A 25,947-nucleotide genomic window follows, 5' to 3' on the forward strand; every position below is an offset into this window, starting at 1 on the left:
TTGGGAGAGAAAGAAGAAAAGCCATCCTTTCCCCTCATATCCTCTCCCTTCACAAAAACTTGAGAAAGGAAGAATACATTAAAGAAATATTTGATGATAGGAGACCAGAGTTGAATAAAGAGGACCTGATATTATGTGTGAGGAGGTAGAATATGCTATAAGGAATATAAAGGGGGGTGGGGGGTAAGGCCCTGATGAGATACCAATTGAATTACTCAAGTTAATTGAAGGGGATGAAATACAACTCTTGGTACATTTATATAATACCATCTATAAAACTGATACCATACCAAGAAAATGGCTTAAATCAATGTTCGTAGTATTGCCCAAAAAAGACAACACTAAAGATGGATCAGCCTAATGTGCCATGCATTAAAAATATTTCTTAAAATTATTCACAATTGAATGTATAAGAAATTAGTGAAATGCAGTTTGGATTTAGAAGCGGGATGGGAACAAGAGAAGCATTATTTGGTATTAACACCTTAATTCAAAGATGTCTTGATATGAATAAAGACATATACATGGGATTTATTGATTGTTGTTGTTGTTCAGTCGTTCAGTTGTGTCCGACTCTTCGTGACCCCATGGACCATAGCATGCCAGGTCTTCCTGTCCTGCGCAATCTCCCGGAGCATGCTCAAGTCCATATTCATTGCATCGGTGATGCTATCTAGCCATCTCATCCTCTGCCGTCCCCTTCTCCTTTTGCCTTCAGTCTTTCCCAGCATCAGGGTCTTTTCCAGGGAGTTTTCTCTTTGCATTAGGTGGCCAAAATATTTGAGCTTCAGCTTCAGTATCTGTCCTTCCAATGAGCACTCAGGGTTGATTTCCTTTAGGATGGACTGATTTGACCTCCTTGCAGTCCAGGGGACTCGTAAGAGTCTTCTCCAGCACCGCAGTTCGAAAGCATCGATTCTTCGGTGCTCAGTCCAGCTCCCACAGCCATACGTTACTACTGGGGAAAACCATAGCTTTGATTAGACGGACCTTTGTCAGCAAGGTGATGTCTCTGCTTCTTACTTTGCTGTCTAGGTTGGCCATAGCTTTCCTCCCAAGGAGCAAGCGTCTTTTAATTTCATGGTTATAGTCATTGTCTGCGGTGATCTTGGAGCCCAAGAAAATAAAATCTGTCACTGCTTCCATTTGTTCCCCTTCCATATGCCAGGAAGTGATGGGGCCAGATGCCATGGTCTTAGTTTTGTTAATGTTGAGTTTCAAACCAGCTTTTGCACTCTCCTCTTTCACCCTCAACAAGAGGCTCTTTAGATCCTCTTCACTTTCTGCCATTAGGGTGGTATCATCTGCATATCTGAGGTTGTTGATAATTCTCCCAGCAATCTTAATTCCGACCTGTGATTCATCCAACCCGGCGTTTCTCATGATGTACTCTGCATACAAGTTAAATAAGCAGGGCGACAATATGCAGTCTTGTCATACTCCTTTCCCAATTTTGAACCAATCGGTTGTTCCATGTCTGGTTCTTACTGTTGCTTCTTGACCCTCGTACAGGTTTCTCAGGAGACAGGTAAGGTGGTCTGGTACTCCCATCACTTTAAGAATTTGCCACAGTTTGTTGTGATCCACACAATCAAAGGCTTTAGCGTAGTCAATGAAGCAGAAATAGACGTTTTTCTGGAATTCTCTTGCTTTCTCCATGATGCAGCGAATGTTGGTGATTTGATCTCTAGTTCCTCTGCCTCTTCGAAACCCAGCTTGTACTTCCGGTAGTTCTTGGTTCGCATACTGCTGAAGCCTAGGTTGTAGGATTTTGAGCATAACCTTGCTGGCATGTGAAATGAGCACAATTTATTGATTATGGGAAGGCATTTCATAAAGTTTGTCATGAGCAATTGATTGACATACTGAGAAAAACTGATATCGATAGTCAAGAGATTCAGGTAATAGAAAATTTGTATTAGAATCAAACAGCATCAGTTTGTATAGATGGAGAGTTATCTGAAGAAATTCAAAGAGGAGTAAGACAAGGCTGTGTCCTGTCACCTGTTCAGTTTATATTCTGAAGCTATATTTAATGAAGCTCTTGCTGAACAAATGGCTGGCATAAACATCAATAGAAAAATAATTAACACAGTTTGATATGCTGATGGCACTGTAGTAATGACAGATAATACATCCGACTTACAAAAATTACTGGCCTGGATTAATAAAGCAAGTAATGAGTATGGCCTTAAAATAAATATCAAGAAAACAAAATATACAAAATATATAAACAAAATAAATATCAAGAAAAGCAAAAAACCTTTTACTGCATTTAATATTATGATAAATAATATGCCAATTGAATGAGTCACAAAATACAGATACCTAGGAACTTGGCTCAGTGAAAGAAATGAACAAACACAGGAGATAAATGCAAGAGTGGAGATGGCAAGAACAGTGTTTGTTAAAATGAAACAATTAGTATGTAATCAGGACTTAAATCTTGCAGTTGTCACTTTCTCTTGGCCCCCTCCTTCCTCATGCACACACACAAGAAGAGTTGCTTGCCCCATGGCAAACGACTCTAACGAGAAAAGGAGTCCAAGATGGGTGGGAGCTTTTAAAAAAGGAAATTCTCAAGGCACAATTACAAACAATTCCAACAAGAAGAAAAGGTGGAAGACAACAGAAGAAGCCAATGTGGCTTCACAAAAAGCTTAGAGATGACCTGAAAACAAAAAAGCACACATATAGGAAGTGCAAAGAAGGCCAAGCAACAAAGGAAGAGTACAGGCAGGTAGCACAGAATTGCAGGGATGGCGTCAGGAAGGCTAAAGCTGAGAACGAGCTGAGGTTAGTGAGGGATGCAAAAAGCAACAAAAAGGCTTTCTTCAGCTATGTGCATAGAGACAGAGGAAAGAAATGGTGGTTCAGCTATTAAATAAGGATGGCAAAATGATAACAGAGGACAAAGAAAAGGCAGAGGTGCTCAATTCCTACTTTGGCTCAGTCTTCTTCCAAAAGAGGGGCTATGACCCCCCTGGCAAAGGCGAAGTAAAGGCTGAAGGAACAGGATTGCAGCTTGAGATCGATAGGCATATGGTCAAGGAACACCTAATGACTTTGAATGCGTTCACATCTCCAGGGCCAGATGAACTGCATCCTAGAGTAATAAAGGAACTGGCAGAAGAACTCTCAGAACCACTGTCTATTCTCTTTGAGAAATCATGGTGGACAGGTGAAGTGCCAGATGACTGGAGGAGGGCTAATGTTGTCCCTATCTTCAAAAAGGGCAAAACGGAGGAACCTGGGAACTACAGACCAGTCAGTCTGACATCAATCCCTGGGAAAATTCTGGAGCAGATGATAAAGCAATCCATCTGGAAGCACCCTGAAAACAATGCAGTGATGACTTGAAGCCAATATGGATTTGTCAAGAACAAATCCTGCTAGACGAATCTGATCTCATTTTTGAATCAGGTAACGTCCCTTGTGGACTGTGGGAATGCTCTGGACATAACATATCTTGACTTCAGCAAAGATTTCCACAAAGTGCCCCATGATATCCTGATGAGCAAACTAGCGAAAAGTGGGCTAGATGAAACAACGATCTGGTGGATCCACAGTTGGCTACAGGATCGGACTCAAAGGGTGCTTATCAATGGGATCTTCTCAAACTGGGGAGAAGTAACAAGCGGTGTACTGCAGGGCTCAGTCCTGGGCCCAGTGCTCTTCAACATTTTTATGAATGACTTGGAGGAGGAGGTGCAGGGAATGCTGACCAAATTTGCAGATGACACAAAATTGCTAATACCCTGGAAGACAGAATTCAAAGTGATCTTGATAGACTGGAGCACTGGGCGGAAAACAACAGAATGAGATTTAACAGGGATCAATGCCAAGTTCTGCACCTAGGAAAAAGAAACCAAATGCACAGTTACAAGATGGGGGATACATGGCTCAACAACACTACAAGCGAGAAGGATCTTGGAATTGTTGTCGATCACAAGCTGAAGATGAGCCAACAATGGGATGTGGCTGCAAAAAAGGCAAATGCTCTTTTGGGCTGCATTAATAGAAGCATCGCTTCCAAATCCCGGGAAGTACTGACGCCTCTTCTGGAGTACTGTGTCCAGTTCTGGGCACCACATTTTAAGAAGGATGCAGACAAACTGGAGAGGGTTCAGAGGAGGGCAACAAAGTTGATCAGGGGACTGGAAACAAAGTCCTATGAAGAGAGACTGAAAGAACTGTGCATAAGTTTAGCCTTGAGAAGAGAAGACTGAGGGGCGATATGATAGCACTCTTCAAGTCCTTGAAAGGTTGTCACAGAGAAGAAGGCCAGGATCTCTTCTTGACCATCCCAGAGTGCAGGGCATGGAAGAATGGGCTCAAGTGACAGGAAGCCAGATTCCGGCTGAACATCAGGAAAAACATCCTGACTGTAAGAGCAATACGACAACGGAACCCATTCCCTAGGGAGGCGGTGGGCTCTCCCACACTGGAGGCGTTCAAGACGAGGCTGGACAGCCATCTGCCAGGGATGCTCTGACTTGGATTCCTGCATTGAGCAGGATGTTGGACTCGATGTCCTTGTAGGCCCCTTCCAACCCTACTATTCTATGATTCTATTCTAAGAGAGGCTTCAGTCTCACATCTTTAATTCACCATCAACAGGCTCATTACAGATGCAAATCCTCAAAGACTCTCAGGCTACAAAGGAATGGCAACAGGGGATCCAAATGGGAGCTACGATGTTGCCAGCAGTTTGAAACAAGACTTGCTGGCTAGAATAACTTAGGGAATGATGCCCCCCCTTTCAGTTATGCTCCCCTACATTGACCATCACACATCGCCAACTGGGTCAACCATCTGAGCTCTGCCTCTAACTTTTCCCTCTTAGCTCTGCGCCACAGTGTAGCATCCCTCAGGTCACACCCCGCACCCTCCTCCTCCTCCTGGGTTCTCACGGACGAGAGAAAGGGGGGCGGCTTCAGGCCCAGCCATCTGAGTGTTAGCATCCTGAGAAGCACGCCTATCCATATCTGAACTCACTCGGGAAGATGCCTCCCCCAGTTCTGGCTGTTCCCCTTCTGACCTGCTAACTATCTCCATACGCTCAGAATCAATCCTGACAGCAGTAAAGATTCGGATGGTAAGATGCTACGTGTTCTCAATATTCTATGGAGTGGAGGTTTGGAAACTTAAAAAGAACAATCTGAGGAAAATCGAATCCTTCGAAATGTGGATATACCAACGCATGCTGAAAATACCTTGGACTGATTGAGTAGCACATGAGAACGTACTATACAGAGTAAACAAACAGAATTGGGAAAGACCATCAAAAGAGGAAAGTTACAATACCCTAGTCATATTATCCAAGGTGAAAAATGCACCATACTCCAGCTCATTATACAAGGGAAAATGGAAGGAAGAAGACCAATAGGAAGAAGATGAACATCATGGAGAAAGAATCGGAGGGAACGGTTCAGTTGTATTTCTATACAACCATTCAGAGCAGCAGCGTCAAAAACAAAAATAGCTGTAATGATAGCTAACCTCTGATAGGAGATGGCACCTTACAAAGAAGAACCTTTGTAAACCACCCAGAGAGCTTCAGCTATGAGTATAGTAGTATAGAAATGTAAGAAATAATAAGAAATATTCTCCGATAATTCTGAAAGTTTAGAGTTTGTTGGGAGTACTGCATTCTGTAAAACTGTTTGCCATTCTTTTGCCAGATCCACTCTCAATGGTTAGAACTATGAAATAGTTTCTTTTTCCAAGCCAGAGGACCCTATCTTTTTGGTGCTTTTAAGAGTTGTTGACTGAGTTGCCACCATGTCAGCACAGTCTTCACTGTCAGAGCACTGTGGAGTACTCATGGGGTCCTGCTGTTGCAGATAGGATCAAAAGATTTTTTTTTTCTCCTTTAAGCCTGATATTTTGAATTGTTGCCTGGGAATCCAAGATGGTCCAAGCCTTTCCACAAGGCTGAACTGTATGTGGATTTCATCTTGGGTCAACTGCAATGCTTGTCATGTGGTGGGAGAGAGGCGAACATGTGAATCCATCCAATACATGAATTATGTCACTGGTGCACCCTTGCTCACGGGAATTTGTATTGTCAAATGTACCCATGCAAAACAGACGTCCTCCACGTTGGTGATACATCCTGGATTTCCAGTCAGTCACACTCTAAATAATCTTGCAACTTTGATTCTCTGCCTCTGCGTTTGCTAGCCGCTGCTTGTTTATTTCCACACTAACTGTTTAGTCTTTCCACCTTCTCCTTTGTTCATCATGTAAGCTGCTTGTCTGGCCAGCTTGGACTGGCAGACCTAGTGTTACAGAATATAATTCATCTAAACATGTATTTCCTCTTGACTCTTTGTCATATGTCAAAATGTTGGCGTGAGTGAGGAGAAATCTCTTGGAAAACAAATGAGTGTTGTTTTTTTCAAATGCTTGCTGAGAGAGCTCATAAATACTAAGCTGATTTCAAACAGAACTGGGTAGAGCTCCCCCATCACTAGTTAAAACCAAATTTCACCTTGAATTCGTGCTGTGTGTGAGTCTGCGTGCATGTGTGTATATAGTATCTTGGGCAGCATTTCCATTTATTTATGTAGAAGATTTTTTCACCAGGATTTTTCATATGTCTCAAAGTGACTTATAATAATGGTAGTTTCAGATAGGGAGCTGGTTCACTTGTAATGCTAAACCGTAGTTTAGTGTTATGAGTTGAACTGCAGTGAGCCTCGGGCTTGCGTGCTCCCCTGCTCCCATTTTCTCCTCCAGCATGGCCACGGAGGAGCATTTGGAAGTTTTCACTTCCATGTCGTTCGAATCTGACACTGTAGTTAAGCTTAACTGCAGGTTATTCAAACAAGCCAACTTCAAATTATAAGTTTTGAAGTTGGCTCATTTGAACAAGCCATAGTTAAGATTAATCATAGTTTAGGGTTTGGGCAGCATGCTGAGCTATTGTTAATCTAAAACAGAAGTGGAAGCTTCCATTCTCCGCAAGGAGTTGTGGGGGAGTGTAAGATCTCAAGGCTCACTGAGGCTCATCCTCGTAACGCTAAAGCATGGTTTAGCATCACATGGGAATTCTCCCGGTGCCTGCACTGTAGGCGAACTTGGTCTCATTTGGTACTCTGTGAGCTGGGTTTACTGTTAACTTCATGACAGCAATGTTGTGAAGGGCAATCCTTGAAAGCAGTTTGGGCTTGTTGAGCTTAATATTTTCCCAAAGGAAACCAGACGTCTTTAGAAGCAATTTCCTCTTGATTCTGGGAAAATAACAAGCTTGATGAAAAACGCTTTTGGGAAGGAACAACAACAAATATTACAGATGGCTTGTTGGAACCTTGGCTGCCCAACCCGGTGAGGCAGGTCCTTCTGGAAGAATTCTTGTCAAATAGCTCCTGGCAGGGTAAGAAGAATAGACTTGGAGAAACAACAGTGAGCTTGCACGTCCGTCACACAGCATGATAAGAGATGTGGGAGCTGCTGCTGACCCACTTTGCCACTCGGGAAGTGTTCAAGTACTTCTGCCACAGCTGTTCTTGCAGGACTCTGCTGGATTCAACTGGGAAACATACATTTGCCAGAAGTACCACTTTGTGGCCCCAGTTCTGTGGCAAAGTAGGTCAAGGAAAGGTGAGCTTCCTCTTTTCCATCCAATTGCTGTGTGTGGTATGTGAAGGTTGAGGAACTGCTTCCATTTACTAGCAGTGCTGGTGGAGAATCTCAGCCAGCAGAGGCAAGACCTAGTTCTCACAAACAGCAGATGACTTGGTGAACCTGTGTCTGGACCTTTTTTAAAAAGTCCCTGCGCACTGAAAGCGGCTCAGCCCGGCATGCAAATTGTCTGTGTGGGGGGGGGGGTGGCGAGCGTTGCCCTATGAGCCTCCCTGCCCCAGGCCAACCTGCAGTCACCTGAGTGGCGCAGCTCAGAGACAGGTGCCACCTCGTCATAGACAGGGAGAGAAGTAGTCCAAAACTGATTTGGGGGCAAGCCAGAGTGAGGCTAAGGAAGCTCAGCAAGCCAGACTCTGCTCGAACGCATCTGCTCGCTTGTCAGGGGGCGGTGCATGCACCCTGCGCAATTTTTTTAACTTCTGTGATTAAGATCAATAAGGTACATTTTACTTATGAACGCATTTGCTTAGTTATGCAGAACTTCTGTGTTGCTTTTGTGATCCATGTTTTCCAACATCTTTGATTCTTCTTTTCCACATGGAAGAGGGTGACAGGAAAATCAGAGTGAAAGGCCACTTAATGAAGTTTTTGTTTTGAGAACGGTTGAGAGCTATAAATTTGCTTCTTGGTATATAAGGAAAGCTAGTAAGATTCTCCAGATAGCTGTAATCCTGCATAAATGATGACTTGCATGCCATGCTAATTAGATGTGGTTGACTAATTACTGTAATGCAAGTTAGTTGATCTGGTTTCTGCAGCTGATTGCTAATCCTCTAACGATTTTCCATTTTTCAGCTGGATCCACAGGCATTGCAAGAAAAAGACTGGCAACGCACAGTCATCTTGATGAATGGAGTAAGTACCAATAGTTCAGCCTTGACAGCCCAGTGGCCACTGACTGCTCCTTCCTTACTTGCTTTTTGTGTTTGTGCTCTTTTGTCACCAGTGACCAGTTTTCAATGCTTCTTCCTCCTGAGACATGGGACAATGTCTGCACAAACCTGCAAATGTCCCATGATGATATAACATATAGGACAAGCTTCTTACCAGACCTGTGAACTATGCAGTTATTTACATGTCTGCTGGAGAGCCAGCTTCATAGATCACACATGTTGCAGGAGCAACTTGCATGTGTATATAGCAAAAGGAGGCTTTGAACATTCCATTGGTACACAGGAACAGCATGGAGAAGTTTACCGTGCCTCCCGTTCCCCTTTTCCAACATCATGTTGGAAACACTGTCTTTGCATCTTCTGCACAAGCTGTCTCTGAGTTAAGAGCCTTCACATCTCCTGGGTGGGAGAGATGTCAAAGCTGTATTTCTGAGGCAGTCATGTTGCATTGCAGAGGACCAGAAAGCATGCAGAACATGCACAGCAATAGAACCCCATAGCTGCCTTCAGATTCATGCTGACTGTAGCTTTTTTCTTACGCCTCTTTATTATTGATTGATTGATTGATTTGATTCGTACCCCACCTTTTAACTAAAAAATGGCACTCAAGGCAGCTTCCAATCACTCATAAAACTGGATAAAAACAAGCAAATTTCTTAAAACACAATTAAAAATGATTAAAAACACGACAACAGAGTAAAAACAAAGAGTAAAAACAACATCCAGCTCAACAGACCCGCTTATACACCAAAGACCCACTTGAATAAAGCAGTCTTTGGCTGCTTGTGGAAGGACAGCAAACCTAGCCACCCTCAGCAAGGAATTGCACAGCCAGGGAGCGGCTACTGAGAAGGCCCTTTTTCACATTGCCACCCAATACATCTATGAAGGTGGTGGTCTTGAAAGAAGGGTCTCTCGAGATGTTCTTATGAACTGGGCAGGTTCATATGGGAGAAGGTGGTCTTTCACGTATTTTGGTCCTAAGCCATAATAGGGCTTTATAGATCATAACCTGCACTTTGAATCGTGCCCGGAAACAGACCGCTAGCCAGTGAAGCTGTTGTAACGAGGGAGTCGTGCTCCCTGTAACCAGCCCCAGTCAACAGTGGCTGTAGCATTCTGGACCAGCTGAAGTTTCTGAAAAGTTTTTGAAGGCAGCCCCACGTAGTCCAAATGGGATGTAACTAAGGTATGTGTGACTGTAGCCAGATCAGACGTCTCTAGGAACGGGTGTGGTTGGTGCATTACCCTCAGCTGTGCAAATGCACTCCTGGCCACCGCCAAAACCTGGGCATCCTCTTTATTGGCTTTATTATATAGGTATCTGATTCATCAGGTTCTATTAATTAACAAGCTCCATTTTATATCTCACCCTTCCATTTTTACAAAAATCTGCAAGGCAGCTAACAACACACATTAAAATCTGAGCCTGTGTGGTGTAGTGAGTAGAGCATTGGACTCGGAGTCGGGAGATCCGAGTTCTGGTCCCCACTTGGCCATGAAGTTCAGTGGGTGACCATGGCCCAGTCACAGACTCCCAGCCCAACCTACCTCACAGGGTTGTTGTTGTGAAGATAAAATGGAGAGGAAGAGGATTATGTCCGCTGCCTTGGGTTCGTCAAGAAGGAAAGGAAGGCGGGATATAAATGTAATAAATAATAAATACATAAAATCTGATATAACATATAGAATCTTCTTTGGTCCTTGTACCTGATTGCTTTTGTGGTGTTAAATGGCTTCTTTTCACCGAATGCAAAGGTTTCTTTGCTCATTCAAAGAAATGAATGCTCATGAGACAAACTGTCTATTCAGACAGTTTGTTTCATGAGCATTCATTTCTTTGAATGAGCAAAGAAACCTTTGCATTCTCAGTAATTAATAGCCACTTCCTAGAGCAAGGATAAGCTGCCTGCATTGTGAATGGCATTAATATGTTCTCAAAGCAGCATACAAGTTTTATTTTAAGAAACAGTAAAGAATAAAACACATTAAAATATAAGAAAAATAAGGCATCAGACATGAGTTAAAAGCAATGGTAAATGTAGCTCAGAGTTAGCTGCCTTGAGTGCCATTTTTGGTGGAAAGGTGGGATATAAATTTGATAAATAAATTAGAGACTGTACTTTAAGAATTCTTGTTGAAACAGCACTGTTTTTAAGAAAGAAGTGTAAGATCAAGAAACAAAGATTTGTGCCTAAAATTATAAATGTTTTTGTTGGTGGTGGTGTTGGGGATTTTTTCCTCTTCTTTTTCAATGGCATTAGACCTTGTTTTTCTTCCCTCCAGCTTTGCTCTTTCTAACTCCCTTTTGACACTTAGTTTGTTGTTTTGAAGTGTCAGAGGACTCTGTTTCTACTGACATGATGCTGCTATGGTATGTCATCAAGACTGGGGAATGATATTCATTGTCCTGTTGAGCTTTCTTCTCCCTAATCAAGAGAAGGCAGTTTCGGCTGAAGGAAAGTAACCGTCATTGGCCATGGCATTCAGGGCAGAGCAGGGGCTTGGACCCAGGTCACCTGCGTTCATGCCCACAGTCTGCTCCCTGGCACTCTTTGAATGGTTTGCAACAGGAAAACCGAACATGAGAATTGCCAGTAACTGTGCAGCTCCTTTCCTCCAAGGTCGAAGTGAAACTGTCCGTCAAGTTCACGAGCAGGGAGTTCAGCTTAAAGAGGGTGCCCTCTCGCAAGCAGACAGGAGTATTTGGAGTCAAGATTGCTGTTGTTACCAAGTGAGTCATTCCACCCCTTCTTTTTTCTTGCATGTTTTTGTCTCAAAGGAGGCACCTTTTCCTTGTGCTATGTATTACTTGACTGCTTTCTTATGGATAGTTTATTTTGCTAACTGCATCATCTTCATGGAGGATAACATAAATATGTCCACTCCCTTTTGCTGGGAACCTCAGTTTGTTTCCTTTGACCATCATGTGCTCTGCTGTTCTCCGGAATCAGATCTTGGTCTCTCCCTCTGCTGTTAACATGACTCACCTTGGGATTTTCCAGGCTGTCGAGCTGCAGCTGTTTTCTTCTGTGCTCAGAAATGTTGCCACCATCTGGTTTCTGCTGAATTAGTTTTAACTCCTGATCTTTTGCCATGACTCATTTGCCAGCAGAGTGTTTATTGGTTTTGGAGAATTTGGAAGGAAATTATTATTCAATGGGGAGAAACACAGTTGTTGTTGTATTGTGATGTGTATTTTTGTGAATCGCCCAGAGAGCTTCCGCTATTGGGAGGTATAGACATTAAATAAATAAACAAACAAACAAATCGCACATTGATTTTACATGCAAAAAATTGAGAAGCTGAATGAGGCTTTTTTGTTTTCCCAAATATTAGCTTTACTTTAAAAGAGAGTAAAAAAGTGTGATCCTCCAGAATCTAACAAATACTTTGACTACACAGTTAGTGTTTGATAGCCTGGTATGAACAGAAATGATTACAAAGCTGTGGAACTTAAAGGGTGTTGAAGCGGGAGGATATGAATGCCAGTTTTGGACCTGTTTCTGCATTTCTATAAATGTACTTTCAATTCGCACAGCATGTCAGAGGCTGGCAAGGGCTTCAAAATGGTGTGCAGAAATGCCTGTAGAACTAACAGCAGTTTGAAAGAGGGATTGGTGATTGCGGTATGCATATTCACACATACACTTTGTCATGTGTGCTCTCCCTTCACAATCAACACACTCCAGGAAACAAAGCTTCAGGCCAACCCTACTTTATTAGTAAACTTTCTTTACAGATTTACAGAGAGTTTCCTAGAATGCAGATTCTAGGAAACTCTCAGACTGCATAGAACCAGCTAATTGACACATCTAGGACTATCAATGGGGGGTACGAAGTGGAGGTTAGAGAAGTTGCCAGCAGTCTGGGCATGAGCTTCACAGCCAGACTTGCTTGGCAGGGATGCCCCTCCCTTGGGGTGGCTCCCTCCTACGTTGGCCTCTACCAATGGCCAACCGGGCGGAGCGTCTGAGCCCTGCCCCTAGCTTTTCCCGCTTCGCTCTGTGATAGACCCTGGCGTCCCTCAAGTCACACCCCTCCCCCTCCTCCCCCTCTCCCCTCCGCAACTTGAGTTCTCATTGTGGAGGAATAGGAGAGCCATTCAGCCTGAGCTATCTTTGTGTCAAGGTCAAACCAGTCCATCCTAAAGGAAAACAACCCTGAGTGCTCATTGGAAGGACAGATACTGAAGCTGAAGCTCCAATATTTTGGCCACCTAATGCGAAGAGAAAACTCTCTGGAAAAGACCCTGATGCTGGGAAAGACTGAAGGCAAAAGGAGAAGGGGACAGCAGAGGATGAGATGGCTAGATAGCATCACCGATGCAATGAATATGGACTTGAGCACGCTCCGGGAGAGAGCGCAGGACAGGAAGGCCTGGCGTGCTATGGTCCATGGGGTCACGAAGAGTCGGACACGACTGAATGACTGAACAACAACAACAACTTGGGAAGAAAGTCTCGCCATATCTGGGCTCACTAGGGGGGTGCCTCCCTCTGTTCTTGCTGTTCCCATTCTGATTCCAAATCTGAGCTGCCAGGCATCTCCACATGCTCCAATTTATTCCTGACACACTTGTTTCCTCTGATCAAACAGGTTTTGCAGCTTGTTTTGTATTGTTAGGAAAACCTGCCAAACCCCTTTGACCAGAAGTGTCAGTGAGACAAATGAAAAATTACATTTATACCATGGGAAGTGAATCCTTCCTTAAACCAGTTTCAAGCCTTAAAAAAACGATTACCCTCCTCTGGAGAACAAAGATACAGTCAGGGCCAGAAATATTGGAACAAGGATAACTGTTTTGACAGTTGGCCTCTGTACACCACCACATTGAAGTTGAGAGGAAACACACCCAAATGGGAGCAAAGTCAGGACTTTCAGCTGTAATTCAAGGGGTTTGACAAAAGTGGGGCACTAACCATTCAGGAAGAACAGCCAGCGACATACACACACACCCATCGTTGGTGGCTCATAAGTAATGGAACAAACCAACATCATTTCAAACTTAAGGATCGCCTTTAATACCTGGATGAAAATCCTTTGCAGTCAATGAATGCCTGAAGTCTGGAACCCATGGACATGACCAAATGCGGAGTTTCCTCCCTCGAGATGCTTTGCCAGGCCTTCACTGCAGCTGCCTTCAGCTGCTGCTTGTTTGTGGGTCTTTCTGCCTTCTGTCTTGTCTTCAGTAAGTGAAAAGCGTGCTCTATTGGGTGGAGATCAGGTGACTGACTTGACCATTGAAGAACATCCCACTTCTTTGCCTTGAGAAACTCTTGGGTAGCTTTTGCTGTATGTTTTGGGTCATTATCCATCTGCAACCTGAAGCAGCGTCCTCTCAGTTTGGTGGCATTTGGCTGAATCTGAGCAGAAAGTATAGCCCTATACACTTCAGAATTCATCCTGCTGCTTTTATCAGCAGTCAGATCATCAATAAACACCAGTGACCCAGTTCCATTGGCAGCCATACATGCCCATGCCATAACACTGCCTCCACCATGTTTGACAGATGATGTGGCACGCTTTGGATCATGAGCTGTTCCTTTCCTTCTCCATACTGTTCTCTTCCCATCATTCTGGTACAAGTTAATCTTAGTTTCATCAGTCCAAAGAATCTTATTCCAGAACTGGGCAGGCTTTTTTAGGTGTTTGCTGGCAAAGGCTAATCTGGCCTTTCTGTTCTTGAGCGTTACCAGTGGTTTGCACCTTGTTGTGAAGCCTCTGTATTTACATTCATAAAGCCGTCTCTTGACTTTAGATGTTGACAATGACATGCCTAGCTCCTCAAGAGCGTTCTTGACCTGGCTAGATGTTGTGAAAGGGTTCCTCTTCACCATGAGCAGAATTCTGCGGTCATCCACTTTAGTTGTCTTCTGTGGTCTGCCAGGCCTTTTGCTGTTGCTGAGCTTGCCAGTTTTTTCATGATGCTCCAAACTGTTGTGTTGGCCACTCCCACTGTTTCTGCTATCTCTCTGATGGGTTTATGTTGTTTCCTCAGCCTCAGGATGGCCTCCTTCACTCGCATGGACACCTCTTTGGAGCTCATGTTGGGGGTTCCAGGGAACAGCTACCAAATGCAAATGTAACACTCAGAACCACCTCCAGGCCTTTTCTCTGCTTGATTGGTCATGGGGCACCCAGGAAACAGGCCACACCTGGCCATGCAGCTGCTTGTCAGCCATTCGTTCGATTACTTATGAGTCACCAACGATGGGTGTGTGTGTGTCTGCCACTGGCTGTACTTCCTGAATGGGTAGTGACCCACTTTTGCCAAACCCCTTGAATTACAGCTGAAAGTCCTGACTTCGCTCCCATCTGGGTGTGTTTCCTTTCAACTTCAAAGTGGTGGAGTACAGAGGCCAACTGCCAAAACAGTTACCTTTGTTTCAATATTTCTGGCCCTGACTGTATCTGTTAGATGATAATAACCTCATCTTCATTTTTTTTAAAGAGTATCTTAAATTCATTTGAAAATGTAAGATAAGAACATTAACCAGGGATTTCCAGGTTTGGGAATCTGATGGACTACGGATTTTTCAAAAATAAATGGGGAAACGCCAATATAGTGACACTTATGAATACAGAAGAGGATAACAAATCTTCATTTCAATATTTACAAATAATTGCAATTTCTATCACAGTTGGTAAAACAAAGTGGAATCAATAGGAAGTTAGCGGGATTTGAAAAGCTTTTGCTAAAACTGAGGTCTCCTTACAAACTGTTATCCAGAGTCTATGACTTGATAAAAGATGTGGCTGGCCAAGAAAAAAAATGCTAAGCTTAGAAGTTAAACAGAACTAAGAGTGTGGTGAAAAATTAACTGATGAGAAACCATTTTTATCAGTGAAATTATATACACTCTCACCTGGCTTACACTGGACAGGAGGCTGCTGCAGCCAGGGCTTGGGCGTCCCCCTCCTCTGAAAAAGACCATTGAGGCGGAATGGTCCAGAAATACGGCTGCAGGGTAGAGTAGGGAGAGCAGAAAGTCTCCTAGGCAAGTAGTTGCATCTTATGCCATGGATCTTTCCGGATAGGCTATCTGGGCTGGGAGCTGGAGGCACTGCGCTGCAGTGGTTCTGCTCCTGTTTGGGTAGCTGATTCCAGGAGGTGGTGCTGAGGGATTATTGCTCTGTCCCTTGGCAGGTATGCCATGGAGCGCCACGGGGCTCTATGTTATCCCTCATGCTGGGGTGTCATCAATATGCGGATGACACCCAGCTCTCGCTCTCTCTCTCTCTCTCTCTCTCTCTCTCTCTCTCTCTCTCTCTCATCAAATCCAGGCGAGGCAGTGGGCGTTCTGAACCAGTGCCTGGGCGCACTAATGGCCTGGATGAGGGCCAACAAACTGAGACTCAGTCCAGACAAGACAGAGGCACTGTCAGTGGGTGGTTCATCTGCCTGGCTAGGTGATGTTCAACCTGTTCTGGAGGGGGTTGCACTCCCCCGAAAGGATCAGCATCATAGTTTGGGGTGCTCTTGGACCGAGAGTTGTCCCTTGAGGCACAGATGGACTCAGTGGCACGGAGCACCTTTATCAGCTGAGGCTGATATGCCTTATCTGGACAGAGATAGCCCAGCTACAGTTATGCATGCTCTGGCAACCTCTCATCTGGATTACTGCGATGTGTTATGCGTGGGGCTGCCTTTGAAAATGGTCTGGAAATTTCAAAGTGGTCTAAAAGAGGGCAGTGAGATTGTTAATGGAGTCCGGCCAATGTGGTCATATTATGCCAGTACTTTGCTGTCTGCGCTGGCTGCCAGGCCATTTCCAAGCCTGATTCAATGTGCTGCTGTTAACATTCAAAGCCCTAAACGGCTTGGGGCCAGGTTACCTGAAGGATCATCTCCTCCCATATATATCTACCTGGACCCTAAGGTTGTCTTCAGCAGTCCTTCTCTGGGAGCCCCCGCCACAGGAAGTGAGGTGGGTGGCCACTTAGAAGAGGGCTTTTTCTGCTGTGGCACCCCAGGTGTGGAATGAGCTTCCCAGAGAGACTCACCTGGTGCCTACGTTGTGCTCTTTTCAGTGCCAGGTGAAGACCTCCCTGTTTTCCCAGGCATTTTAGTCTTTCAGTTTCTGTTGTTTTACATCTGTTACTGTATTAAAAATCTTTGCACTGCTGCTAGGTTTTATTTGGTTATTATTTCTATTTTATACTGTAGATTTAAACTTTTAAACATTTATGTCGTATTTTATTGTGTTGTATCTTATAGTTGTAGTTGTTGTGAACCACCCAGAGAGCTTTGGGTATTGGACAGTATAGAAATGTAATAAAATCAATGATGTAGAACAACAGACTGTCGCTCCAGGTGCTCTGTGCCTTCACTGAGCCAGCCTCTTCTTGCAGGAGAGAGAGATCAAAGGTGCCTTACATTGTGCGCCAGTGCGTGGAGGAGATAGAGCGCCGGGGCATGGAGGAGGTGGGCATCTACCGAGTCTCTGGTGTTGCCACCGATATCCAGGCTTTGAAAGCTGCTTTTGATGTCAGTGAGTATTTGCTTCTGTGCGTTTCCTTTCCACTAGGAACGAATCGAGCCCACGCTCCATCTAGCCTGGCACAATGACCAGGACCAGTCACAAGAGGAGTTGTGTCCAAGAGGGGGGGATCCATCTACCCATCATTTCCTGTTCCTTACTGGTTTCTGGAAGATGCCAAATGTTTGTGTGTGTCCATGTCCTTCCCCACCGTTGCTTCTAATCCCTGTTCCCCTCCTCCTGTCTAGACCTTGTCATAGAATCATAGATTTGGAGGGGCTTTGTAGGCCATCTACTCCAAGTCCAGCTCACTACTGGAAATCCAGAGCTAGGGTATCCCCACCAGAAGGCTGTCCAGCCTTTGTCTGAAGAGCAAACACCACCACCCCTCGAAGTAATTGGTTCCATTGTTGAGCTGCTCTTACCCCCAAGAGGTTTCTCCTAATGTTCAACTGAAATCTACCTTCCTATAACTTATGTACCTGTCTTTGCCCTCTTCTATGTGACATCTCCTCAGGTACTTCAGGAGTGCTGTCGTGTCTTCTGTCATCTTCTCCAGGCTAAACATACCCTGTTCCTCATAGGACTTGCTTTCCATACCACTCGCCTCCTCTGACCTTATTGACCTCCTCTGAACCTGTTTCAGTTTAAGAAAGTCAACATCTTTCTTAAAGAATATATGTCCTATCCCCTTCTCTGTTTTTATTTATTATTTATATTAAAACAATGTACACATCTTTTTTTTTAAAAAAAGCAATAAGGTACAATGACATCCATAAAAACATACAAAAACGTCAGCACAAAAAGTTATGGAATCTAATCGCCTTCAGCCGACAAAGAGCACTTTCCTGAAGAGCTTGTAACCAGACAGCAGAACACCAGCAGGGACAAAGCTTCGGTGTGCTTCCAAAGGCAGCATATTGTCATGCATGTTCCCTCCTCCCTTCTAACGCACAGATCCCTTCCTGCATTTCCTGTTTATCACTAATCATAATTTGTCATAATGCCTGAGTGGGGAAATCTCTGGTTATCACAAACCAGGATTGCCTTTAGAAACCATTGGTTGAAGTGGTTTGTAAACCGTGGTTTCTGATTTTAAGGCAATTCTGGTTTGTGGCAACCACAAATATGCATAATAAGGGCTTAAAAGCCCTCAGGCAGCCCTCCAAATCATGATGCGGAGAATATCATGTCTTATTTGAGCTAATGATCTTAATAGAGGGAAGGCTCAAGAGCAACATCTGAGGGACCGATCACCACTCCCCTCACATCTCCCTCCCTTTGCACACATTCTTTCTCTCTCTCTTTCAGATAACAAAGATGTCTCCGTCATGATGAGTGAGATGGACGTCAACGCCATTGCAGGGACGCTGAAGCTCTACTTCAGAGAGCTCCCTGAGCCCCTCTTCACAGATGAGCTTTATCCCAACTTCGCTGAAGGCATTGGTGTGTATTGGCAGTGGTGCAGATGTGATGGCTAAGAAACATATAGTTACCTAATCAGTAGTGAGGAAACAGAGCTGAAGAAGTTTGGCAGAAACTCCTTCAGGCCACCCTCTGACCCCATAACTCTGCACTTCCTCAGGTCTGCAGCCCTTGCTGGTCCATCCAGTCCACCATTTTGGCTCCCACAGTCGGCCAGCCACCTGATGCAAGGCACGGGCAGTGGCCCTCTCCTGATGGTGCTCCTCAGTAGCTGTGATTCAGGGATGTGCTGCCACCGAACCTGGGGGTAGCATGGAGCCACCAGGACTACCAGCCATTGATTAGCCTGATCCCCCACGACTCTGTCTGATCCCCCTTGAAAGCCATCCAAATGGGTGGCCACCACGATACCTTGTGGTAGCAAATTCCATAACTTAACTATGTGCCATGTGAAGAAGTCCTTCCTTTGATCTGCCCTGAATCCCCCACTGCTCAGCTTCATGGGATGGTCCTGTGTTCTAGTATTATGAGAGAGGGAGAAAAGCACTTCCCTGCCCATACCATCTGTCATGTCCCCTCCCCCAAATGTTTGAATCTTTCCTCACGGGGGAATTGCTCCAGCCCCCTGATCCTTTTTGTTGTTGTTGTTCTTTTCTGCACCTTCCCCAGTTCTACAGAATCCTTTCTGAGATGTGCGACCAGAATTGTACACAGTATTCCAAGTGTGGCTGCACCATAGATTTTATAAGGGCACGACAATCCCTTTCTTAAGAATCCCTAGCAAAGAATTGGCCCTTTTCATAGCCGGGGCTTAAGAACTAGGCTAGCTTTGCTCTGCAGTGTGTAACATAGGCATGGGTTTGTACTGTATCATGTCGTAGCTGTTTCCTTAGAGGGCTTAGAGGAGAGGATTCAGCTGCCCAAGAGAAGTAGGGGCAGCTATGCTGGGGTGCTTAGAAAGTAGTGAGGATGCATCTGAATTGAACTTGGTCTGTGGATTCTCTTGTAAGTAACTTGAGTGCATAAAACATTGTGTGGCTACGCTTCCATTTCTTGTGAAACTGCACAGCTGATAAAACTTGTATTCCCATCCTGGTGATCTTTCTCCTTGTCTCCTCTAGCACTTTCAGATCCAGTTGCAAAGGAAAGCTGTATGCTGAACTTATTGCTGTCTCTTCCAGAACCCAACCTAGTCACATTCCTTTTCCTCCTGGACCATTTGAAAAGGTAAAGCTAGAGCTCCTTTTTCAGCATTGACCATCTCTCAGCCCTTCGTATGGGAAAAATTCAAAAATGGAGGTCAATATGGGGGTTGTGATGCATGTAAAAAGAATTGGATTATCCAAATGAGCACGTCCTTTCGTACTCCTCAAGATATTCACCACCATAGTTTGAGCATCTTGCTTTTTGAAGCACACAAAATAATGCAAGGTTTTTATCCATATACCCCTGCCATTCAGCAAATATTCAGCATGTAATTAGTGCTGCACAGAGAGAGCTTTATGTTGGGATGTCTTGTCTACTTAAAGGTAGACCTTCATTGATTGAACACACAGGTTGAGCCTTCTGTGAGATAACCATTGAGACTAAGGGTCAAATTAGACATCATGAATGGAACCTGTCCGCATGTTTTGCCCTAGAGAGCAAATAGCTCCTGGGAGAAAGGATTTTCATTGGGAAAGTGACATAGGGCAAAAGGGTTAACATTCTCTATATCAGAGACCCAATGAGATCCTCTTCCATGATCTCCACATCCACTACAGTGGGCAAACCAATCATGGGTCTCCTGATAGTGAAACTTAACCCTATTCTTAGGCACCAGGCCCTGTTGGGGTTGGGAACTGCACAACAGTCTGGTAAATACAGCCTGTTCAAAGTGTCATTTCTTTTCAGCTTGGTCTCAACAGGGTTCGGTGTTCCAACATGGGTTGACTACTGTGGAAGCTTATACACAGAGGTTTTGGGGTGTCACACCCTGTCCCCATTTCACTCTGAAAGCATCATGGATTGTGATACTTGCCCTTCTCTCCCTATAAATACAACATTCATGGAAATAATATTGGGAAACCATCATACTACCCATCTTTGCCCAAAGTTTTGAAATCCATATCCACCAATATCTGAGGAATAAAAACATTTCTTTTTTACATTGAAGCTGTGAGCATCTGGAAAAGAATGCATTGATTGCTAGAAGCCAGATAATACATCCAACCTTACCTCCTTTTTTTGATAAATCATGGAAATGCCATAAATAAGTATAGCTTGACTTCAGCAAAGCATTTGACAAAGTAACTCATGATATCCTTGTTGACAAGATTGTACAGTGAGGGTTGGACAATACTACTGTTAGGTGGATCCACAGCTGGTTGAACATTAATGGCTCATTAATGGCTCTGCGTCAACCTGGAAAGAAGTCTCTAGTGGAGGGCGACAGGGCTTGGGCCCAGCCCATGTGCCATTCAATATTTTTTACAAATATTGGAGAGTGTAGAGGGATGTTTATCAAATCCGGAGATGACAGAAAGCTGGGAGTTAAAGCTTATACCATAGAAGACAACATCAAGATTCAAAATGACTGTAACAAGCAGAAACACTGACCTGAAACCAGCAAGGTGAAATGCAACAGAGATAAATATAAGGTCTTGCATTTAGGCACGAGTATATGGTGGGGGACACCTGATTTGGAAGCAGTACATATGCAAAGCATCTATGTATCTCAGCTGATCACAACCTGAGATAAGCCAGCAGTACAATGTGGCTGCTAAAAACTGAATGCAGTCTTAGGCTGCAATAACAGAAGCATAGTATCTGAATCATGGGAAGAAATAAGCCCTATTCAGGCATTCCCTTACTGGGGTGGATGGAAGGTGTGAGGAGGGAGAGTGCTCCAGCCCCACCGCTCTCCCTCACCACCTCCATCATCCTCTACTCGCGGAGGACAAGGTCTGAAGAGGGGAGCCTCCTGTATCAATGGAGGTTCTTCCCGTGAGCCAGAAAGCTGGAAAGTTGGCCCTCTGGCTTGCGTGGAGAGCCTCCACTGATACAGGAGACTCGCCTCTTCTGAGGCACCTTCCATGAGTAGAGGATAATGGAGGTGGCAAGGGAGAAGGGTGGGGCTGGAGCGCTCTCCCTCATCACGTGTTCCATCTACCAGGGTGAGAGAACACCTGAACAGGGCTATAGTTTTGCTCTATTCTGTGCTGTTCAGGCTGCATTTGAAGTGCTGTGTCCAATTTTGGGCACCACATTTTATGGAAGAGGTAGCAAACTGGAGCATGTGCAGAGGGCAACCAGAATTGGGGGGGGGGGGTCTGGAAACCAAGCCCTATGAAGAACGGCTGAAGGAGCTGGGCATGTTCAGCCTGGAGAAGAGGAGATTAAAGGGAGACATGATAGTGGTCTTCAAATATCTGATGGGCTACCATGCAGAAGATGGAGCAGAACTTGTTGTCTTGCTCCGGAGGGCAGGACTGGAACCAATGGGTGGAAATTGCAAAGAAGCCGATTCTGGCTAAACAGGAGAAACGTCCTAATGGTAATAGCTGTTCTACAGTCCTCCGGTTGCCTTGAGGTGTCGTGGGCTCTGCTTTGCTGAAGGTGTTTAAGCAGAGGTTGGGCAGCCATCTGCCAGGAATGCTGCAGCTGCATTACAGCTCTTGCATTAAGAAGGGGATTGAACTAGATGGCCTCCAAGATCCCTTCTAGCCGCATGATTCCGTGAAGTTGAGAATCTCCACGGTGCAGATTTCATGCCAGATACCAGATTATACTGAAAAGTTGGCATGCTTAGAACCTTGGATTATGGGCATTGCTACTCCTGCATCTCCATTGCAGCTGCCACAAGGAGAACAACTAACATCATGAAAAGTGCCTTACAGCAGTGTAGACCTTTGCTGGGGTACTGCTTGGTTTCAGACAGAAAACTAAGCTATGGTTTGGCAGGAGTAAAACCTTGGCAAAGGCAACGTGGAGGAGAACCCTGTGCCAAACTGTAGAAATCTGACCTTGTCTTCCTGTTTCCCTCCCCGCAAACTGCTTCAGGGTTGCTGAGAAGGAGAATATCAACAAGATGTCACTTCACAATCTGGCAACTGTTTTTGGACCAACGCTGCTCAGACCATCGGAAAAGGACAGTAAAATCCCTGCTAATCCGACCCAGCCTATAGCCATGACTGATAGCTGGTCGCTGGAAGTCATGTCCCAGGTAAAAATGAAATGGGATAGTTCAGCCAAAGCCTTACTGTTCTGAGTGAATAAAGTGGCCTGAAGACAAAGCAAAATCCAGTGGTTCACCTGGCAGGGTTCAGGCTTCTTCTTCATCAGGGTGGTGGGGGAGATAAAAGGGGCAAGAGAATCAGTGGGAAAGAGGAGGGATCAGGCCCAGTGATGCCTCAGGTTGTGGAAGGGAGGAACCTTTTGAACCACAGCTGCCCCACTGATCCCCACAGTTGGGGGCTAAAGTGGGATGGAGCTCTGCCACAGCCACCACCTCCTTGTTGGTAGTGCCTCTGTCCCCCCCAGGGAGGTCACCCTCGCGGTGGATGTATTCATCACCTTTGTAGTCCACCCACCCTTCAAGGAGTTCAGGGGGGTTGAAGCAATCTCGTGTTATCCTCACCACAGCTCCGCAAGGTTGATCAGGCTGAGAGAGAGACTCAAAGTTGTCCAAGGCCATCCAGTGACCTCTGTGGCTGAATGAAGGTTTGAACATGGGTCTTTCTGGCTCGAGTCCCAGTGTTTTCTCTGCTACGCTGCACTGGGTCAGCCTATGACGTTTTAGTGCATTTCATCCCCCCCACAACTTATGAATGTGGAGCAAAATCAGTAAGCAAGTTCTGCTGCACAAGTTCCCATTTATTTCAGTTGAGCTTGTGCAGGAGAAACTAAGTAGGTAAGGAGACTCGAATGCAAATGGCAGAAAACTTGCTGTGAATTTGACTGACCAGAAATAAAAGCTCACGGGTGAGTCTACTCTGTGGCAGTGATGGTGGCAAAGAATTACTTCTCACAGTGACATCCAGTGAAGCTTTTCCTCCTTTGTCATGGTCTGTCTTAGAATGTTAGGAATCCATGAAGATCCATTATGACATGTTTGCTAAATAATTTGAGGATGTTAAATTGTTCACTTCCACTATGTCTAGGATGGTGCTCACTCCACAGTCTTTGGAGGTAACCAGAGCACCATCCAGTGTGGTGGTATTAGATGAATTGCACTGGCTGAGGGCCGAGATTGTGGACAAGGTTCTTGGACAAATACAGCCTACCTCTTTGTATGCTCAGCATTTGCCCTCCCAGGCTCATAACCTTGAGGAGGAAAGGAATGGCCAGCAGGGCCCAGGAAATGATGAATGCCTCTCGTCAAGAGGGATTGGTCCCAGTTGCTTTGAAGGAGGTGGGTGGCTGTGCAGCCTTAAACCCTTCTTGGACCCAGAAGATTTTAATTATTAGGCAGTTGATAATACGCCTTTCCTGAGCAAGGTACTCTAATAGGAGGTGGCGGTGCAACTCCAAGGACTCTCGGATGACACGGATTATTCAGATTCATTTCAACTGGGCCTTAGGCCAGGATCGGCCTTTCTTGCCCCATTGGATGACTTATGCCAGGAGAAAGAAGGGGAGTGCAGTCCTGTTGATACACTTGGACCTCTCGGTGCCCTTCGGCATTGTCATCCATGGTGTGTCCCTCTGGCTGTCTGGGTTAGGGATTCTAGGCTTGGTGCTGCAGTGGTTTTATTCTTGCCTGGGTGAGTGATTCCAGAAGGCAGCGCTGTGTCCTCTGTCCAATCCTGTGGCATTTGTGCTGTGGGTTCCCGGAGTATTTTCATTTTATCCCCCATGCCATTTAACACGTACACAAAGCTGTTGAGGGAGATCGTCCAGAGATTTGGTGTGAGGTGTCACCAATTTGCAGATGACCTCCAGCTCCATTTCCCCAAGATGGGGCAGAAGTGCTTAACCAGTGCTTTGGTTCAGTAATGGACTGGATGAGGCAAGTCAACCGATGCCCAGTTCCGGCAAGAGAGCGGTGCTTCGTTCGTCAATCCAGGCTGGTGAATGGGTTGTATCCCTTCCAAAAGGTCACATTAGCATATGCCTAGATCCAGCTTTCCCAGTGGAGGCTCAAGTGGCCTCTGTGGCACAGAGTGCTTTACAGCAGCTTCGGCTGGCGATGTGGCAACTGCATTTATTTCTGGATAATAGCCTCAGGATAATATTCTGAGCAATAGCGTAGCCTCAGTTATCTCTGCTCTGATGCACTCCAGGTTAGATCACAAGTTATAGACATGGCTGCCTTTGAAAATGCAATTAGTCCAAAATGGAGTTGCAAGACTGCTGGCTGGGACAGGGTGCTGGGAACATATTTCCCCTGTACCTAAAACAACTATAAATGTCCCAGGACATTTCTGGACCCAATTCACAGTACTGGTGCTTACCTTTTAAAGCCCTTCATGGTTTGGGACTGTGGTATCTGAAGAAACACCTATCTCCATATGCCTCCGTGTTCACTTGTTGTCAGAGATCCTTCTTAGGGAATTCCCACCATCCCAGATACAATGGATGCCAACCAGAAATCAGGCCTTTTCAGTGGTGACACCCCAGTTATGGAATTCTCTACCACAGAGGCTACCCTTGGCATTCTGGTACTAGACAAAGGGCGTGTTCGCATGACACACTAACCCATGGTAGGTGACTAGCTACACACCGGAGGTTGTTTTGCAAACAACTCCCAGTGCATGGTTGGTGTGCCCAACAGACAGTTGAGCACGCCACTCACAGTGTTTTAGTTGTTTCCCCCTCCCTTCCTGCTTGGTCCTCCATGTGGCTCTGCCCGATATCCCAGGGGAATTGGTGGCAGAACCCATCTTGTCTGCTGCCAAAGCCCCCATCCTGCTCCAATTGCAATCCTGGCTGCAGTCCCCTTGTCAGTGACAGACCCTCCGACTGTGCTGAAACGGAACTTTGGTGGGGCCGTTACTGCCCCCCCTTTGTCATCCCCCCATCTCTGCTCCAACTGCAATCCCAGTCACGCGGTCCCAGCCTTTTTCTTTTTTATCAGTTAGTCACTGTTGCGCTATAGCATGGACGTTCCTCCTAACTTTCTAGACATGCATGCCAAGTTTCAGGCATTTGTCCAAGGTCTGGACACTTTAAATCCCACCAGCCCATTAATAAGCCTTCTCACCCATCCACTACTATTATCATCATCATTGTCATCATTATCAGTATTAGTAGTATTTCTCCAGTAACTGGTGTAGATAGGCATACTGCCTCCGACACTGAACAATAGTATATAGTCATCCTGCATAGTAGGCATTAATAAGCCTTCTTCTCCACCTACTGCCATTGTAATTATTAGTGGGGGAATTTAACAGGAACATGATGTCCCTGGCTGCTGTCAGTCGCTCCAGCGGAATTGCGATAGAGCGACATAAAGAATGAAAAAGAAAAAGGTAAATCAATGAAGGGAACACTTACTTTCCTATGAAAAAACAGTG

General features: G+C 45.1%; 1 protein-coding gene across 3 annotated transcripts in view; it reads left to right on the forward strand.

Moving 5' to 3' along the window:
- Positions 1 to 25,947, forward strand: part of BCR (BCR activator of RhoGEF and GTPase) — a 149,572-nt gene that overhangs the window by 119,209 nt on the left and 4,416 nt on the right. For all 3 annotated transcript variants that reach the window (XM_084819911.1, XM_084819912.1, XM_084819913.1), the window contains exons 17-22: positions 8,446 to 8,505; positions 11,168 to 11,277; positions 16,899 to 17,038; positions 18,338 to 18,472; positions 19,573 to 19,678; positions 22,493 to 22,655. In XM_084819911.1, the coding sequence (XP_084676037.1) occupies positions 8,446 to 8,505; positions 11,168 to 11,277; positions 16,899 to 17,038; positions 18,338 to 18,472; positions 19,573 to 19,678; positions 22,493 to 22,655 (714 nt within the window). The remainder of the gene's footprint in view (positions 1 to 8,445; positions 8,506 to 11,167; positions 11,278 to 16,898; positions 17,039 to 18,337; positions 18,473 to 19,572; positions 19,679 to 22,492; positions 22,656 to 25,947) is intronic.

The sequence above is a fragment of the Heloderma suspectum genome, chromosome 13, assembly GCF_057233095.1.
Source record: "Heloderma suspectum isolate Gila_16-S chromosome 13, 16-S_ref, whole genome shotgun sequence".
Lineage (NCBI taxonomy): Eukaryota > Metazoa > Chordata > Lepidosauria > Squamata > Helodermatidae > Heloderma > Heloderma suspectum.